This window comes from Spermophilus citellus, assembly GCF_964194105.1.
Source record: "Spermophilus citellus genome assembly, chromosome: 6".
Lineage (NCBI taxonomy): Eukaryota > Metazoa > Chordata > Mammalia > Rodentia > Sciuridae > Spermophilus > Spermophilus citellus.
Window position 1 is genome coordinate 6,855,557 of NC_138187.1, and position 19,993 is coordinate 6,875,549.

At 52.6% G+C, this 19,993-nt stretch overlaps 1 protein-coding gene across 1 annotated transcript; it reads right to left on the reverse strand.

Moving 5' to 3' along the window:
* Positions 1-12,611: 12,611 nt before the first annotated feature.
* PRSS22 (serine protease 22) lies at positions 12,612-17,758 on the reverse strand. The gene is made up of 6 exons (XM_081297485.1): positions 16,626-17,758; positions 15,678-15,707; positions 15,148-15,319; positions 14,658-14,935; positions 13,419-13,576; positions 12,612-12,889 (listed from the first exon to the last, which is right to left on the reverse strand). Exons 1-6 carry the CDS (start codon positions 16,705-16,707, stop codon positions 12,653-12,655), a joined length of 957 nt encoding a protein of 318 aa, XP_081153611.1. The 5' UTR covers positions 16,708-17,758; the 3' UTR covers positions 12,612-12,652.
* Between the last annotated feature and the right edge of the window lie 2,235 nt (positions 17,759-19,993).

The window sequence follows — 19,993 nt, forward strand, 5'->3', positions numbered from 1 at the left end:
ATTTCCTGGAAACTGGGAAGTGGGCTAGCAAATTGACTAGAAGGGGCACCAGGGAGATTTGGAGATAACTAAAATGCTCTGGGGCTGGGGATGTGGCTCAAGCGGTAGCGCGCTCGCCTGGCATGCGTGCGACCCGGGTTCGATCCTCAGCACCACATACCAACAAAGATGTTGTGTCCGCCGAGAACTAAAAAATAAATATTAAAAATTCTCTCCCTCTCTCTCTCTCTCTCTCTCTCTCTCTCTCTCTCTCCCCTCTCTCACTCTCTTAAAAAACAAACAAACAAAAATAAATAAATAAAATAAAATGCTCTGCATCTTCATGTAATGTGGTCACAGGGATATAGAAATGAGTCAAGATGCACCAAGATGTACAATCAAAATAGGTACCATGTATTGCATGCAAATCATACTTCAAGAAAGCCAATTTTAGTGGGGAAAAAGATCATTTTAAGGGCTGGGGCTGTAGCTCAGTGGTAGAGTGTTTGCTTAGCATGCATGAGGCACTGGGTTCCATCCTCAGCACCACATAAAAATAAACAAATAATATAAATGCATTCTGTCCACCCACAACTACAAAATTTTTTTAAAAAGATCATTTTTAAATTACTGTTGAATTACTCTAAGCACATTCTAAATACAGATTATGCATTTTCTTAGCTCTTCAATGAGTAGTAACAGTGGGCTTCTGGCCCAACTCTACCCACTCTCTATATATTATACTTGTGGATGAACTTTTATTATTTTATTTATTTATTTCTATGTGGTGCTGAGAATGGAACCCAGTGTCTCCCCCATGCCAGGCAGGCCCTCTACACTGAGCCCCAGCCCCAGCCTCTACCCACACTTTTTGTTTGGTATTTTTGGATTTTTGACCCCTATGTTGAGAAGCGCTATTGTGACCTAAACTGGAGGGAGACCAATGTGGCGCCAGGGGAACTGGCCCACCTCTCTTTTACTATTTTTAGTGCTGAACCCGAGGCCTCAGACCTGCTCGGTAAGTGCTCTGCCACGATGCACACCCTCGGGGTGGGCGCTGCAGGTGATAGTCCTCCTTTGGCCAACATTATTTAAGGAGCAGGAGCTCATGGATTCTTGTTGTTCACTAAGGGAATAAACGCATCCAGGGCTGGGCCTCCATACCAGGAAGTGTCAACTCTGAAATAGCCAATGTTTTGCAAGGTATTCCTTCTTCCTGCTCCAAAACTCGCCCCCCCCCCCGCTCCCCCCCCTCCAGCCACTTCAGGGACAGGTGCAGAGAAGGCCCAGGGAATGTGGGCTCTGGGCTAGTCCCCAAGACTGCTGCACCGCCATGCCTCATGCACTTGCTGCTTCACAAAGCCTCCACCCTTGACTGAGAGGCCGGCTGCCCCGATGAGCCAGTTCTTGCTTCTCATCTCCAAAGCCACGGTCTACACTGGGCGGCAGATCTCTCAGGCCCACCTGGAAACCTCACGTCAGCGCTGCAAGCAGGCTCTGCCTACAGGGGGCGCTAGGGCAGGTTTGGGACTGCAGGGGAAGAAGAGAATAGCTCCTTCCTGTGCATTTCCGAAGGCGTTCCCACAAACTTCTGCTGAGCTTCCAATGAACTTCCGGTGGGCTTCTAGTGCCCTTGCAGTGAGGTTCCTGGCACCATGATGTTCCCAGAGCACGTCACCCTAACAGCCCGTTTCCCTCCTGTAGCAGCAGGTTTTCTCAACACTTCCCGAGGAAGTTTGATCCTGCCTCATCTCAGGCAGCAAGACCCCCCAGGCCCAAGCTCCCCAGCACCAACTGAGCAGCGCCTTCTCAGGCCTCTGAGCTTCTGCTCCACACAGGCCCCTGGTGTGACTCTAAATTTTAACAATTCCAAGCTCTTCCCTTTGTTCCCTTAGCCTTCGGGTGACAGCTTCTTCCTGAAGTTTAAACTCCTCGTAGTTTAAAACCTTTTCCTTTCAGATACCCTGCAGAACTTTAGACTTAGCTGATACTTCTTTTTATACAATTCTCATTGTTCAAATAATAATATGTGGCTACTGTGACATGACTGCACGCTGCTGGACACACCTGGGTTTGAAGCCTGACCTTGTGTCCTCCTAGCTGATCCGCTTTGTTAGTAACCCCTATACTCTGAGCTTCAGCCCCTCATCTGTGAAATGAATGGTCCCTCTCAGGAGCCAACTGGAAGAGGCCCCCACTGAACAGAGGACACTTTGGGCAACGCTATGAGCAACAACTTCAAGTGATTGAAGTATATCAGATAAATATGAACTCATGAGCTCACAATGGAACAACAACAGGAAGATCTTATTTGTCATTTTTGGAGCATGTTAAGGAAATAACTTGTTATTTTAAGGATAATTAAATGGCAAGGAAATTTTTCTCTTTATAGAAGTGTTGTAGGGACAGACAGGGCAGGGCACCAAAGGTAACAGGAAACGGTTTTATTTGGCTGCAGCCAGGTTCAGAGGGCACAGCTTTTGCTGTAATCAATCAATCCCTTGAACTCCGAGTTCAGGTAGTTTCAGAGTTTTATACCCTGCATGTAAGGGGAGGGGCTCAGAAGTTCACAGTCTATAGAAGTTCACATAAAAGCAGCTTTTTCTTTCACTATTCTGGGCAAGTTAACCTTTCAAGGACAGCACCTGAGAAGGGGAGAGCTTCTTCTCCCCTTTCTTTCCTTCCCCTGCAGCTGTTACCATGGAGCCCAATTGGTAACTTCTCTTAAAAATGTAGACATCTCTGTGAAGCCCAGCTCAAGGCCAGAGGCCTTGTTTGCACATTTCTACAAACTACTACACTGTATAGTTTGTGAGAAACTAGTAAGGGGGTGTCCAGCTCCTGGAGAGCTGGTATCTTCCCAGCCAGTGGCCAAGTAAGATAGGGTGACGTGAAAATAGGAAGTTTATCTACATTGAACTCTTTTGCAGAAACTCTTTTGCTGTTAGTCCTAAAATCAGCCATGGTAAAGATTTCTGGAGAAGCTCAGTTAAGACTCTTCTGTGGAGAAAGGGGGTGCCACTTCAGAGGAATTCCAGGTAACAAATGAAGAAGGACTATTGTCATGTTGCACTCTAGTAAATTTCTTGCTCTTGGCAGTGCTTTTAATAACTGCTTTCCTTAACAGAAGACAATCAACCAGGAGATGGGGGGAGGCAGTTTGGAGAGGGGAACATATAAATGAAAAGTTAGTAGGATTGGGGGCATAGTTCAGTGATAGAATACTTGCCGACAGAAAGGGAGAAAGGTATCAATTAACTTTGATAAACTTTATTTTGTAAGGGAAACTTGTGAGACTTTAAAGTGGACCAAAGAGTACTGGGTATCTTCAATATATATCTGATATCTCACACACCCTTCCAGGTTTTCTGATTCTATAGGAATCCCTGTCTTTGACCTATTTTGTACTCTGTAAATTGCAGATAACTGACAGAAATGCAAATTATTCTTGTCCACAGACAGGCAAATGAATTCTGTTTTTAGAATGTAGTGTATTTCCCTTCCTCTGTGTGAAGAAGCTACTTTTGCTTTTATTAAGCAAATTAATTTAAACTTTCCTGATGGTGTCTATATTATGTATTCTGAATTCTCTGAGCCAGTGGTCATGTCTTTCCAGTTCCCTCACTGACTTAAGAAAAACATCGATATGCAAATCTGAGTGATGTCTTGAGCAAATTAGGGCCAGAGAGCAACTCTAAAGGAATCTGTCATCAAGGCCTTATGAGTTCCCCATGAGATGGCCACAACTTCCTGGTATGTACAGTAAGCTGCTATCTCAAGACTATTTGTCCTGATGTGGACTCCAAGACTGCACAAGAAAACAGCAGCACATTTCCTGGAACCCATGTCACCAGGGGATTTGAATGCTGTATGTACTCACTCATGCAAAACCCACAGCAACTGAGAGAATTGAATGCAAATCCACCAACAGGAGAAAACAAGAAATGGGAGTAAACCCAAATGGTAAATAGAACTTCAATAGAGGTAGGAGGTCAGTCATCAAAGTAGAGTTTGGTGAGGTTTGATGTCACTAGAATTGCTCTTCTGACTTAGAATAGTCCTAACAGGATGTGTTAACCCTAAGCAAACCCAAAGACCGAGGCCACAAGGTTTTGTGCTCTGGAAAACGGTAATTGGGCCTGTGAGGGAGAACCTGAGGACCTCTAACATGAAAGTAAAAGGGAATTATGATGAAAGCGACATTGAAAGAGCTTCTCAAAGTGGAGTCGGAGGACTGAGGCACCCTCTGCTGTGGCCTGGGTGTGAGCCTTGCTCCCCTCCACCCTTGGGCTGCAGGCATCTGGAGACCCAACTGGACAACTCCATTGTACCCATGAGACAGACACCCACAAGCAGCCAGGAGAAGGGTCTTGGAGAAGGCAAGGAGAGAGAGAGGATGGGGAAATCAAGTTTCTGACCCCAGCTGGTCCCTGCCACAAAACGGTTCTTGAGCAGGCCCTAGACTGGACCAACCGCAAAGGGCACTTTCTCTTGTGCCAACAGACTCTCACCACCCCCACCTCTTGTGCTAATAGAGCCGTATAAGTCACTTTCCTCTGGATTTGCTGAAGAAGACAGAACAAAGAGAGTTGATTGGCCCCCTTTCTGAATCCTATTTTTACATGTCATTCCACTATAATCACCTGCAGGGACAAATCAAGCCTATAAAAAACCCCTCCCTCTTCAGGAGCTCGGCTTTCTTTTTATTATTCTAATAAAGATTTTCACTTTGCTCTCACCTGTACCTGTGGATTTCATTCTTGGAACTCAAGATAAAAAACCCACCTGACAGGGCTGGGGATGTGGCTCAAGTGGTATTACGCTCGCCTGACATGCGCGGGGCACTGGGTTCGATCCTCAGCACCACATAAAAAATAAAATAAAAATGTTGTGTCCACTGATAATATTAAAAAGTTCTCTCTCTCTCTCTCAAAAAAAAAAAAAAGAAAAGAAAAAGAAGAATCATCCACCTGACATCCACGCTCCCAGTTACACTTATGATGCAGGGACCTGAAGACTGCTTTAGTAAAGCACTGACTCTTCCCTTGGGCCTGCAGATGGTAACTAAAAGAGCTTGGCATCTCTGCCTTCATATTCCACCTGGCTCCTTTGACCAGATTCCTGCTCGACTCTGCACATAGACATATTGAGTGTCTGTCTAAACGCTGGTAATACAAGGCTGATTAGCCCTGAATTTACCAACCCTCTGTCCTCCCCCTGCAAGACTGAGGACACCATGATAAAGTAAGGGAGATATTTTCAAGATTCCAGGACACCAAGGCTTGCAGGCAGATCACCTGGTGATTGGAACCACTGTGGCCCCCAGGTGGGAGCAACCATCTCTCCATCACAGGCAGGACCTCCCTGATCTAGGCATGAGGCCATCATCAGCCAGACCACAGTGGAGCAAGACTGCTTGACTGTCCCCTCCTTGCTCCGGCTTCTGTCCTTCTCCTCTGTAACCCTGAGGCTCTCCTCAGTACAGGGCTTAGAACGCTGGTCCCTCTGTTTCTCCCCAGCTTGGCCACACTGAATGAATTCCTTTCTTGCTTCACCACCACTCATGTCTGTGAGTGGACTCTCTAGGTGGCTGGTGGCCAAATCTGGTCTTTTGGGACATCCAGATTCAGGCCCCTGGTAACACCCAAAAGCACCAGGTACATATTAAGAGGTTCCTGGGCTCCTGCTTTACGGATGAGTCTGTCTGTTCATACATTCTTTCCTTTATCTTCCGTGGGTCTCTAGCCCCTGTTTCTTCTCAATATTCAATAGCCCAGATGAACTTCCTTCCTTCCTTGGAACATGATTCAGAGCTCTCTGAGTCCCTGTCCCCTAAATGGCAATTCCTAAGATCCCAAGTAAAATCCCTTTTTCTTTAACAGTTTCTCTATTTGATTGACCGACAAGCCTCAGATTCCACATGAAAGACAGCAGGCAGGACTGGCCATAAGCTAGATGAACAAGGGCATCACCAGGTCACTGGGATGGTCCGTTAGAGCACAGGGACCAGTGATCATCAGCTTGATGCTGACCAGAGCAACAGAACCACCTGAAGTAGTGATGGGAGTTTCCTATTCTCTAGAATGATGGACACCTGGATACTTGGATAATTCACGGATGGAGTGGGAAGGTTTTAGGAAAGAATGGATTTCCCCTAATGAAAGATTCATCCAAGCCAGGCATGGTGGGATATGCCTGTGATCCCAGCAGCTTGAGAGGCTGAGGCAGGAGGATTGCGAGTTCAAACACAGCCTCAGCAATTTAGCAAGGCCATAAGCAACTCAGCAAGACCCTGTTTCTAAACAAAATATAAAAAAGGACTGGGGATGTGGCTCAGTAGTTAAGTGCCCCTGGGTTCAATTCCTGGTACAAAAAAAAAAAAAGTTTAATCCAGTGATCAATTAGAAAAACCATAGACGTGCATCTAATTATCCATTAGATTGATGAGACATATCATAGTTATTACCATTAACTAGTGAAACGTTGAGTAACATTTGCTACTGTGCTCGGCCCTCTTCCCAGGTAGTGACAGTACCAAGGTGAATAAGATAAAGGTCTGATCCCTAATAAACTCAGAATATTTTTTGCACATTACATTGCAGAGTGTGGGGTTGCTTCTCCTTGTCCTTGCAGGGCTTCCGCTGTCACCACCCATGGATGGTACGTGAAGTTACTAAGTTTTGACTTAGTAGATCAAAATTCTGCTGGATATGTGTCATTTTCTCACTATTCAAGTCAGATCATCATAAATCACAGACCATCTACTGTGGGGCAAAAGCAGAAGTAAGGAGCCCAGTCTGGAGACCATTCCAGAAACCCAGGTGTTATGGTTTAGATGTGAGGTGTCCCTCAAAAGCTCACGTCTGAGATAACGCAAGAAGGTTTAGAGGTGAAGTGATTGGGTTATGAGAGTTTAAACCCAATCAGTGTATTAATCCTTTGATATGGATTACCTGGGTGGTGACTGCAGGCCAGTGGGGTGTGGCTGGAGGAGGTTGGGTCCCTGGGGACGTGCCCCTGGGTTTGACGTCTTGTATCTTGCAGTGGAGTCTCTGTCTCTGCTTCCTGGTACCATGATTCCAGCTTCTTTCCTCCACCACACACTTCCACCATGATGTTCTGCCTCATTCCAGGCCCTGAGGAATGGGGTCGGCCATCTATGGACTGAGAACTCAGAAACTGTGAACACCAAAACAAATATTTCCTCTCTAAAATTGTTCTTGTGGGTCTTTTGGTCACAACAGCAAAAAAAAAAAAAAAAAGACTAAAATATCAGATAGGGAGAAGGGGGCCAAGGAAGGGAGACATGGATAGATTTGGACACATTTTGAAAGCAAAATAAAAGCAACGAGATGTGCTGATGACTTCAGACTTAGAGAAAGAGAGATGTCCATCACGACCCCTCATGGTGTGTGCGTGCGCATGCGTGTGTGGTGGGTTACAGAGGTAAGTTTACATCCAGTAAAATTCGTCTTTGTAGTGTATAGTACTCTGAGTTTTGATAGAAGCCTCCAGTACTTAACACCATCACAGTCAAGATCTAGAGCCCGTTCTGTCACTATAACAAGTAACCCCCATAGCCAACAGATTATTTTTGTGTTTTGCTTCTAATTTTTATTTTACTTTATTTTATTTATGTGTTGGGGATTGAACCTAGAGACTGAACCATTGAGCCATATCCCCAGCCCTTTCAGCATTGAGACAGGGTCTTGATAAGTTGCTGAGGCTAGCCTTGAACTTGCAATCTTCCTGCCTAAGCCTCCCAAGCTGCTGGGATTACAGGCTTGCACCACAGCACCCAGCTCAACTCTTCCAACACCTTAAAAAGGGCTGGGGATGTAGTTCAGTAGCACAGAGCTAGCATGCTTCAGCCCTGAGTTCAATCCCTAGGGCTGCCTATAAACAAATCAAGCCCCTTCCCTTTTGGGTTCTATCCTCCCACTCCTAGACTCTGGGAGCCACTGATCGGTGCTCCGCCATGGTAGTTTTGGCTTCTGCATGCCCCGTGGAACTGTGTGGCGTCCTCAGCTTAGCAGAACCCATATGATATTCGTCATGAACCCATATCAGGTCGTCATGCGCAGTGTGCTCCTGTTTCCTCTGAGTGGAATTCTGAATGGGTTTACTGTGGTCTGATCAGCCACTCAGCAGCTGGAGGATGTGCTGTTTCAAAGTTTGTTCATTGGGAATAGGCTGCTGTAAATATCTGCATATGGGTTTTTGGGTGAATGTGCTTTCTCTTCTCTTGAAGGAATTGTAGGAGTAGGACTGCTGCCCTATGTTAAACTCAAGGAAAGACCACCTGCGTCCAGGGGCTTCCCCACCTGTGTCCAGGGGCTTCCCCTCCCCACCAGCCGGAGCCCCTTGGCTCCTTTCCATCATCTCATGGGGCTGTGGCTTTGAGCCTGGGAAGGGAGGACTGTCTCTTTTGCTGGTGGCAGTCCTGAGATCCCTCTGGATCACGTTAAGGATCAGCTTTGTATCATCTGCATGGAGGCCCTGAGCAGTGTTTGGACAGACTGGGAGACTGAGTGTGCTCCCTCCGTGGCCACCTGCCCAGGGATGGTACCTGAAGCTATGAACCCAGACGGCCACTCCAGGGAATGAGTGTAAGTCCGCCACACGGGAGAGACGCAGCCATGCACTGATGGCGCCCACGGCTGGAGGTTGGGAAGCAGAGGAACAAGCAAAGTAGGTTTGTCCCAAGAAAACGCTTGCCCCCCCCCCCCCGCCCCGTGTGGACTGAGACAGCCATGCCGTCAAAGCTGATGCTTGCCCCACTGTCTGTGCATGGTGGCTTGCAGCTGCTCACAGGAAGTCGGACTCTACAATACTACTGCAAGTCCCACATCCTGGGCACAAGTGACCACATGTGTGGCTTGGAGCCATGAAATGCCATTGCCTCCACCACCGTGTGAAACCCATGCAGTCCAGCCAGGACTAGCAGTGTCAGTCCAGGGAAACCTGGGGACATAGCACCCTTGGCAAGGACACTGGTAGGCTCATAAGAAGACCACCACCAGGTTACCAGTAAGACTCCTCTGGGTGCCATTCTTGGCAGCCACATTGACCTGCTCCAGGACAGGAAGAAAAGACATGTTCTTTGAAAAATGTGGAATAAAACCTTGGGACACCTGGAACTGACTGTAGGATCTCAAAGCCTTCATCATTCAGGTAACTTATTTATTATTTGCGCAGATGAAATAAAATATACTGCATCTATGATAACAAGAAGAGCATTCTGGAAAAAAGTAAGAAAAAACACTTCTGCAAATCTAAAACTATTCTAAAATAGAGGGTTTGAGGCAGGTATGTCAATTATGAATGCATTTAGCTACAAGTAAAAGAAAGCCGATCAACAATGGCTTAAAGCAGACAAGAAACCTGATGGAAGCAGACTGTGGCTTCGGAATCTTTGTCCACTGCCACTAACCTGTCAACTTGAGGTTTAAGCATTGAAACTGCATCCGAGGCTAAAGGAAGGAGGAAGGTGGGGAACATGTCCTTTTTATCAGGAGAATATAAAGCCTTCCTGTCGCCATCTATCCTAGCTAGTGATCTAATGCTGGTTTCACAAAGTCTGACCATTCCAGTAACTCAAGAAAATGACAAAGAAAGCAGGCAACCACACAGAATTACCTTTTCAATAATCCAGAGAGGGCTCTGCGACCTTAAGTGTGCTTGGAAAGAGAGAGCCACCATAATTCTTTATTCTTATATAGGGAACATACAAGAAGAGGTTCCATGGAACATTCTATCCTAAAAAGGGCAAAGGGGTGGGATTATAAAGGAAGAGGTGAGTGTAGCTCAACCCCCACGGGCGACGTCTACACCTGGAGCCACGCCTTGCTATCCCAAGTTACTGCCAAGACCTGGCACTATTGTGCCAGTCTGAAGGCAATAATTGGTCAGTGCCCCGGGCATCAGAACTTGAAGGTCTGCATCCAGGGCAGCTCTCTACACCTTCCTAAGAAACCACCCACGGCCCTGTGGCTACACGGGCAGATAGGCAGCTGTTGTAGTGAGCATTTAGCTATCCCGATCTCCAAGATGGAGGAAGCGAGAAGGATTGGAATGGGTGTTGTCCTAGCCTGCCACTGGGGAAGTCGTGTGGTTAAACATGTGTTTAAACTTGTGTTTTTAAACCCTTGTTCTGGATACAGAGTGGAGAAGAGTTAGGAGGTCCCAGGCCTAGGGGGAAAGATGGGTGAGGAAGAGTAGTCAGACCTCACAGCCTGCAGCCAAGGCAGTCCCTACTATAATGACATTTGTCACCAAGGCCAGAAGTCCCCACCTGCCCTTGAGGAAGCCAGGAGAGCCCTCCAGGGCTGGGAGTAAAGACCAGTCCCACCTCTGCCCAGGAGCCCAGGGTGAGTGTATTGGCCCACCAGGGACCCACAGCCAGCTGGACCCATGGAATTTCCTCTGGAGAAGACTGCCAGGCCCAAAGGTCTCTGTCTGCAACCCCAGAGGCAGGTGGTGTTGGTGGGCCAAGTGGGCCATGTTTGGGCCATGCTTCTCTGGGGCTAGGCTCCAGCCAAGGAGCACAGGGCTAGTATGCAATGTTGAGCCAGTACGACCAGCCACCCTGGGACAAGGTTGACCCTCTGAGCAGGTGTACATGCTGTGCACCGGCAGAGTCCCCCATAGAAAGCTCCCTCAACAACAGGAGCTGCAGGAACTGGTCAGACCCTGCAGGGCCTAGGGCCACTCTTGGACAACCCCATGTTGAGAGAAGTCACGGGAAGTCCTGGTGCCCTTGGGAGCCAAGAGCTGCTCCAACTCCACACCCCAGCCTGCTCCTCAGGCCCTGAGCCCCCAAGAACCAGCAAGGAGGGCACACAAGTTCCCCTCAGGCTGAAGGGCCACCTGGAAGCTCACCTCCCAACCCAGAGAAATCCCCAACTTATCAGAGCATCCTGCCACCCAGTGGCAGGCAGCTCAGTGGGGCCTTCTCAGGTGCTTCTGTAAGGACCCCACTGGGAGAAGTAGGTGTAGGGGGTGGAGAGGAGGCAGGCAGGCCTGGGGGAAACAGAGGCTCAGAGGGAGAGGGGAGAAGCAAGAGACACAGGAGGACAGAAGTGGGTGCAGGGTGAGAGGACGAGAGCCAGGACAGAGCAGTAGAGGGGAGGGAATTAGAGAAGAGGGGCAATGAGGGAGGGTACGCAGGGCCTGGCAAAGGGGGCAGCAACAGCAGAGGGGCAACAGAAGGTGGCCCAGAAGGGAGGCCAGAGGCTAGAGGGGAGGGTAAGGGGCAGTTATGGGCAAAGAGCGCTCTAGGTCACCTAGGGGAGGGGCTGTGCCAGGACCAGCTCTGTGACCTGGAGCACCTGTGTCACCAGGCTGCTTCCCAGATGATGGAGGCCGATTCTGTTTGTTTGTTTAGTGAAAACAACCCCACAGCATTTATTGTTTTTGATAATAACATAAAGGCAATCAAAACAATATGAACAAATATTTTAGAACTGTACTCTGGACAAAGGCCACACACACACCTGACACACCTGTCACACACCTGCACTGCCTCCTCAAAGACTTGTCACTCCTGGGTCATCCTGGATGGAAACACTCTGTATCATCGTCACAGCATGTTGGAGCTGGTTGCTTTCTGGGCTTGGTTTGGGGTGAATCTCTGGCACGCAACTACTAGGAGCTCACATGCTCCCCGAAACCTACCTGCAACCCCCTGGGGCATCCTCACTTCACTGCATGGTCACCATTATAGGAACTGGGCCCAAGGCGGGGAGTGGCACCTCTGTAGGGCTGAGAGAGAAGCCAGGCAGGGCCGCACAGCCTGGCTCACCATCAACCCCAGCCCTCTGCAGGGACAGGTGAGGTGATCCAGCCCTGGTGCCCACAGAGCTTAGAGGCCAGCTGCCTCCTGTTTTGCTCCGTGCTTGGCAGGGAGGGTCTGTACAATCAGCAGTGAGTCATTGTAGGAGTTGGCTCCTGGCAGGGAGGAGCGGCCGGCCCATCCCTGTGCGTCCCAGGAGACCGAGCCCTGATGCTGGCTGACCTGGACACTGCTCCAAGCCCAGCCCTGGCAACCAGGGGCTCCCTGAGCCCTGAGGTGGAGAGATGGGAGGGAAGTTGGCCTGGAGCGGGAGGGAACACGACTTCAGATACGGAGGGTTTGTTACACAGGATGGTTCTGGAAATCCAGCCGGTGCAGACCAGAGCCCACCCTGACCTCCCCCAGCACAGCCAGGTCTTCCCGCCGCAACCTCCCACCACCTTCCTCCGCTCCCGGTGAAAGGGCGATGGTCGAAGGTCAGGGGTCAGATGTTGAGCCCTAGTGGGAAACCAGGGGTCACCTTAAGCCCGGGGTAGCCAAGCCAAGTACAAATTCGCACCGGCCTCCCCTCTTTTTAACCTCACCCGGACCCTTGTTTCCCAGTGTCCTCATACATGGAGAAAAACTGGAACTGGACAATAAATAATTTATTGAAACTGGAAGAATAAATATGTGGGCAGAGTTACAAACAACTGTAAAAACCATTAACAGTATATACAGAGGACGCTGGCGGCCCGGGGGCGGAGCCTGGCGCGGTGGGCGTGGCTAGCCCTCCCGCGCCGGCCGCGAGCGCCCCCCAGAGGTAGATGGCTTATTTACAACGCAGGAAGCCGCCGGCTGCCGCGGGTCTCCAGACTCCACCCGACTTGTGCCAGCGCCCTAGGAGCGCCCAGCAGCTGGGAAATCCGCGCTCGGCTCCCTGCGGGCCCCGCTACCCGGCGAGCGCCCGCGGAACTGCACCCCTTGCACTACCCTCTCCACCCAGGAACTGTGGGCAGGGAGACTGGTGTAGACGCCCGGCCGGTTGCGCTCCGCGCAGCCCTCGCCCCAGCTGATAATTCCCGCCAGCAGCCAGGAGCCGTCCACCTGGCACATCAGGGGGCCGCCAGAGTCGCCCTGTGGGGAGAAGAAAGGTTAGGGACCCACAAAGGGCAGGCGGGGGGGCAGACCCAGGCGGGCACGCCTTCCAGACCCACTTGAAGGGAGAAGCACTGTGTGCAGTGCCTTCTAAACCACAGATGGTGAGGGACGGGGCCTCGTTATTTCTGTTTTGCAGGTGACAAAACTGAGGACCAGAAGGAGGAAGTGAGTCGTCCCACGGGCAACGTGGGCGGCAGGAGAGGTGCCGCAAGCGGGCCTCAAGCCGGCCAAGCTCCAGGCCATTGCACACCCTGCCATCCTCCATGCCACCGCGGAGCTGGAGCTGGAGCTGGCCCTGGGGTCCCCCTCAGAAAGCAAGTTCCTAAGAGTGAGGGGGCGCAATTGTGTGCACAGTCCATGCATAGCCCGGCCAGGCTGAGCGGCTGCATAGGGACTGGGGAGGGGGCCTAGGCAGAGGTGTGGGGTTGGAAGCGCACGGACACTGAATCCTGCCCTGGGTGGGCACTCGCCCCTCCTAGCCAGGGCCGCAGGGGTGGGCACTCACCAGACAGGCATCCCGCTCCCCTTCCAGGTAACCAGCGCACAGCATGTCCTCGGTGATGGTCTCCTGCCCCACGCCGCGCCAGTACAGGCGGCTGCAGATGTCCGAATGAATGATGGGCACCTTCAGCTTCTGCAGGATCTGAGGGCGTGGCAGGGGCACTGGGGACAGGAGGATAGAGTCGGCCAGGTTCCCCTCCCACTTGTCTCCTCAAGGGGCAGGTTCCCACCATTCCCTTCTCAAGGGCCCACAGATCAGCTCTACTGATGGGGATTGACCTCAGGGCCTCACACATGCTACCACTGAGCTACATCCCCAGCCTTTTTTTGTATTTAGAGACAGGGTCTCACTGAGTTGCTTAGCGCCTCAATAAGTTGTTGAGGCTGGCTTTGAACTCATGATCCTCCTGCTTCAGCTCCAAGCTGCTGGGATTACAGGCATGCACCACTGCCCCCCAGTCAGATTCTTCATCTTTAATAAGTCCTCTGATGCTCACAGGGCAGCCCTGCTGGTTCCCGTCTCTGGCACTACTTGGTGCTGTGTGACTACTAGAGTAAGGCTCAGAGGTGCCCCCATCCACGCTTACTGTCATCAGCCTCTCAGGGAGCCCCACACTCTGCCTAGAATTGGTTTACAGACCCATGGGGAGGCTGCAACCTCAGAGTTGGGGAGAGTCCCCAAATGCACGAGCTGATGTCATTTCTCATCATTTTTCTGGACTCTGGTAGGGTCCCACTTTCCTCCCGCTTTGTCCTGGTGGTCTCTGTCTGTCTTCCAGCCCTCCCCACATCTCTCATCTCTCATTTCTGCCTGGGTTCCTTTTTCTTGGCCTGGGCTCTGTCTACCTGTCATCTGTCTTTCTCTTGCTTACCTCTGCCTCTTGCTCTAGTTCGTCTGCTTTGTGACTTTCTAAACCTGCAGACTTACTGGAGACTGCCTCTCCTCCTGGAATTTGCCTGCACTTGTGGCATGCTGCCACCAGGGTGCCTGCTCTGGCTTTGCAAGCTCAGGGTGGTTTTCATTTCACCCTGAATCCAGCCTGGCCCCCTACGCCCCCTTCCTGCCATTTCTGTGTCAGTGAATCGCTTTTCTGATCTGGCTATTGTCTTGAAACACAGCTCTTGTCTCTGTGATGCTGTGCCCTGGCCTCCACTCCTACTCCTCCTGGTAGTGTGTCTTTGAGTGCCTGCCACCCACTGTTCCCAATGCCCTGGGCCCCCCATGGGTGGGGAGGAGCCACACCTCCTTCGTGGACGCTCCCCCAGCCTGCAATCCAGCAGTCGGTGTTCGGAGGGAAATGGACAGAAGAATCAGGTAGGCAGATGGGCAGGATTCGCTCAGAGAACTGGATGGAGTGTTCAAGGCGCACCAGGGCAATATCTGCACGGGTCCCATCCTTCCAGGAGTACCCAGGGTGGGGCAGCACCCAGGCGATACCCACATCCTGAGACCGAGGGCCAGGGTTCTCCAACTGCCAGGCCCCCAGCAGCACTGAGAACAGGGATGGCTTGTTCAGATTGCTGCAAAGAAAGGGGGGTTGGATCAGCCAGGAAGGGTCCAGGAGGGGACGCCTGGGAAGAGGGCAGGGGTAGAAGGCCCTGAGAGGCATCTGGGCAGAGGGAGGGTTTCCACTGAAGGGCAGCAGATCAGACAGAAGCCTGGGGACAGGGGTAGGATGGGGAGCCTTGGGTCTGAACCCAGCGTGGGTTCTGGATGAGCTGGCCATACATACCCCTTGAAACAGTGGGCTGCAGTGACCACCCAGCGGTTGGTGAGCAGGGAGCCTGCACAGTGGTGGGTGCCGTTCTTCTGGATGCTCACAACCCAGGGCCACTCAGCATCCATACTGTCCTGGCCACCCACGATTCGGTTCAGCTGTTGGGGCTTCCCGCAGTCTGGGGACACTGGTAAAGGAGGGTGGAGTTTTCCGCCATCTCTAGTTGTCTTCCCTGCCCATAGTCTGCCACCGCATCCTCGGCCTGTGCCAGCAAGCTGTGCCCTCCCCCTGCCCTCTGAGGCTACTTCTGCTACTCGCCTCCCTCCCGCCCACTCAGCTGTGCCCCTGGGCCCCTCTGTCCCCTTGGACTCTGGCCCCTTTCCCCACTGCTCAGGCTCCTTCTCCTCCACCTCCCACTCTCTTCGCTGCCTGCCTTCTCCTCTAGCTCCGTCCCCCTCTTACCCCAGGTTGCCTTCTGACCTGCCCCACACAGACGGACACACAGACACCCATTCCTCCCCTTCAGCACGTCAGCTCACACTCACCAGGAATCTTGGTGGCATTGAGGGTGGTGGCTGAGGGTAAGAAAAAGAGGGAGTCAGGGCAGTGCCAGGGGAGCCCCCATCCTCTCAAGCAGGCTCGTTCCCAGGGCCCCTCCAGCCCCCAAGGGGTACTTTCTGGGACTGGGGCAGACAGAGCTCAGGCCCCACTGTACAGGGGTGGCCTCATCCTCCCTCCTGCTCTGTCCACTGCCAGGGAAGGAAGGGTAAGAGAGGAAAGGGAGGCTCAGGACTCAGAACCATGGGTGCCCCAGGCTTCTTCCCTGAGCCCCACGGAGCCTGGATGGGGCTGTCCTCAGGGCCCTCCCCTCTGACATCCTACCCCAGGAACATGTGGAGCTGACCCCAAATGTAAGCCATGGAGGAGTAATGGGGAGATGAGAAAGACAAGGGGAAGGAGATGAAGACGGTGAAGATGAAGAGGGGGAGATAATCACCCACAAGAGGGAAGCACTCTGAGTGCCCGCCACCCTGCACCTTCATGTAATCCTCACAGCTGCTGAGGAAAGTGAGGTTCAGAGCAGTTACATAGATGCCAGAGCTGGGCAGAGAGGTGCATGCCTGTAATCCCAGCCACTTGGGAGGCTAAGGCAGGAGGATTGCAAATGTGAGGCCAGCCTCAGCAACTTAGTGAGGCCCTAAGCAACTTCGAGAGATCCTGTCTCAAAATAAAAAAATAAAAAGGGCTGGGATGTGGCTCTGTGGTGAAGCATCCCTGGATTCAACCCCTGGTATCAAAAATGATGACATGTCAGAGAGAGGGAGGAGAGGGGAAGGGGTAGAAAGAGGAAGACGAGGAGAGGAGGAACAAGAGAGAGAAAAGTAGGGGCCAGATTCCAGGCAAGTCTGGCAGGAAGCTGCTGAGTCCCAGGGAGGCAGGAGGGGAGCCTGGCACAGAGAGGAGGGGGAGGAGCAGCAGTCCTCGGGACTCACCTGTGGAAACCAGAAGCAACAGAGTGGTCAGGGTCCTGAGACAGCCCCCTCCCAGGGCTGGGGGAGGTCTGGAAACCTCCATGGCCAGTAGGGGTGGAGGCCCAGCCAGATGGTGGCGGCAAGGGATGTGAGGGCTGTGCTGGTTGGGACAGGCAGGGCGGGTGGCTGAAGTGTGTTGGGTCCCCTGCAGGTTGCCCAGGTTTTATCTTGGGAGGTGGAATGCTGTTGGACCTGTCCCCGTGGCTTAGTCTGTGGGTCACAGAGGAGGCGGTGCTGCAGGGAGGAAACAGCCGTTACCCGGGGCTGGGGGCTCTACCTCAGGCCTCGATGGGTGGGCTGGGGCCCAGGCTCCCGGGTGTCAGTGATGAAGTCTGGAGGGGCAGGTGAAGGGACCTGGGCCCAGAGGTCCAGGCTGTGGTCTTGACATTGACTGTCCAGGTGAGGAAGTGTCCTCACAGCATTGAACATGGGTCCAGCATGGGGAAGGGCTGGGTCCAGCATGGCAAAAGTCTGGGTGCAGGGTGTTGGGGAGCCTCAGGGCATGGTGGCCTTGGCCTGGGCTGTCAAGGGGAGGGCCCAGCTCACTAACGGTTCCCGCCTCCAGGGGCCCCAGCTGCTGTGACTCAGCCCAGAGACCTAGTCCTACCCAGGGCTCTGGAATCCCGTTAGCCCACTTCCCGGAAAGCTGTGACTCAGGTCAGAGTGGCGGAACACAGTGGCCTCTTGGCTGCTGTCCGAGAGATCCCCGAGGCTGCCTTCCTGTTGTCCCTGCTGGAGGGGTTCAGCCCTGTCACTGGGTTGCCAGGAAGAACTCACTTCTCACCAGGACTCCCAGGAAGGGGAAGAGCCAGTGGCCACCTGGGTCAGGCCAGCCCAAGAGGGAAGGACTGGGACTACTGGAGTCTGCCACCCCCATGTCCTGGGACCCCTGCAGGGTTCAAAAGGCTGTGGGGCTGGTCTGTGGGAAGCCCTGGTTGGGGTGGACTTGATCTACTTCTGCCTGGTGGCAGCCACCTGGGACAAGATTGGGGCAGTGCATCCTCCCAATCAACACCCTGCACTTGTGACACCCTCTACCCCAAGCAGGGACAGATGTCCTGTCCTCCCCTAGAGAGATGAGTATGTCTCTATCCTTCCCTGCCCTTCAAGGTTGGGCCCTCGCCATGGCAGGAGAGAGGGATGGCACTGATGCCACCATGTCTCATGCACCGCGGGCGGCCTCATGCCACCTCGAATTCCTTCTCCATCCCCATCCTGCAGACAGAAACTGAGGCAGCCTGGGGAGTTGTGTGATCTGCCCCAGGTCCCAGCTGGTGGGTAAGTGGTGGAAACAGGCTGTTGGGACTGGACTTGGGGGCAGGGTCCCATGGGCAGAGTGTTATTATTATTGCACAGGGTCCTACGGCTGGGCAGGGGGATGTTGGGAGCCCAGAGGAGGTGCCTGGCCCGACTGTGGTCAGCAAAGCCTTCCCAGAAGAGAGGCTGCTGACACGGGAGCCTGCAGAACAGACATTATTGCCCCACAGAGCATGGGGACAGGGAGAGGACATCACTCTAAGAGAAGGGGAGATTGGACAGAGGTTCTGGAGAGCCGTGGCTGGTGAGGGAAGGCAAGATAGCCCAGGTCAGAGAACCTGGGGCAAGCCAGGCTCCCTCAGAAGCTGCACAGCCTGCCCTGGTAGAGCCCCTGTGCTGCCCACCTTCTCAGTCTCTTAGGGGTCAGGGTGGCAGCAAAACCCAGCTGGCACGGTGGGTCTGGTGGGGCCTGCCTGCAGGCATTGGGTAGCAAGAGGACGGTCACCCTGTTCTCTCCATGCTCGCTGCACTGCGGTCAGGAGGGCTGAGGCAGCTCATGGCCGATCTGCAGACAGACATGGCAGAGAGAGGGCCCTGCCCTGGCCCACCAAAGAATTGCCTGGGACTAGGGCCACAGGAGCCCCTGGGGGTACATGACTCTGCCCCAGGATTCAGGGGTCACTATAGGAGAATGACCATGTGGAGTGGCAGAGGGGAAGCCGTTTCTCTGGGCACCCTCCCCAGCAGAACAGAAATGCTATGGGGGCACTTGCTTCCTCTCTGCCCTACCCTGGCCCCCTGGGCCCTGCACTCCTCCAGCTGCTCCCCCTGAAACAAACTCACTTGACAGACATTTGGGCACCTGCTGTCTGCCAGGCCTTAGCCGGGCACCAGGACGGGGGATGGGAAGAAGACACAGGTGCTGCCACAGGAAGCTCACGTCTTCCCAGGTGGGAGGAGGCAATGAGTAACGAAGGGAGGTGTCTCAGGTGGGCACGGCCGTGGGACAGAGGGGCCCTGGAGCCACACTATACACTGTGCTGGGGGAATGGGAGGCTCCTCAAGCTGGTCCCTGTGCACATTGGGTCTCACTGGGGTGTTCATTGAGTGAATAAATGAGCATGAAAGGCGTGACTCTAGGGGTATCTGGGCACTGATGGCTCTAGCCTCCTGCCTCTCCACCTCTTTTCCCCTTGACCCTCCCCATTTCTTCTCCATTCCAGTTCTTCCTGCCTTTCCAAAGACCTGGCTTACTGCCCTGGAGACCCAAGGGCAGGACAAGCCCAAGTGTTGCTATCCTTGGGGTGGTCAAGAAGAGGCCCAAGGAGAAGGCCCTGTGGAAGCCAGAAGATGCTAATGAAGACTTCATGGCACACGTCCTGGGAAAGAGCCCCAGAGACCGGTTCCCGATTCCCAGGGTGTGGACAGCAGAGTCCCTGAAGGCCTGGGGGTGGGGACTCTGGCATGATTCAACCTCCATTCAACAAAATATTTACTGAGTGCCACCGTGTGCTAGACCCACGCAGGCATCCTGGGTGGGCATTGATTTGCCTGTGCAAGAGATGGATGAGCTGCCCACTCATGCCACCCACACCCCATGTCCCTACCAGTCTGGTCTCAGGGCCGCTGATCAGCTTGCACTGAGGTGTTGATGACTGATACAGCTGCAGGGACATTTACATGCTAGCACAGCTGGTGCTGGTGATGCACAGACCAGAGAGGTGACTCACCAGTGGAGGCGGTTCAGATATATGCCTAGGAGTCAAGGGACACATTATGAACAGGGGTATCTATTCATTTTCCAACCAAAAGCAACCAGGCATCACCTACTCCTGCCAGAGATCTTGCTAAGCCCTGGGCAATAAGAAATCAGGGCAGTGTCCCTGCCTTCATTGAGTCAATCAACAAGCATTGCTGAGCACCTAATGCATACTGGACTCTAAGTGCTACAGACACCACAGTGAACAAACCCCCATGATGTGGATTTTGAATAATATTGATAATTTAAAAAATATGTAAATTGGTCTGAGTTGTGGCTCAGTGGTAGAGTAGTTGCCTAGCACATGTGAGGC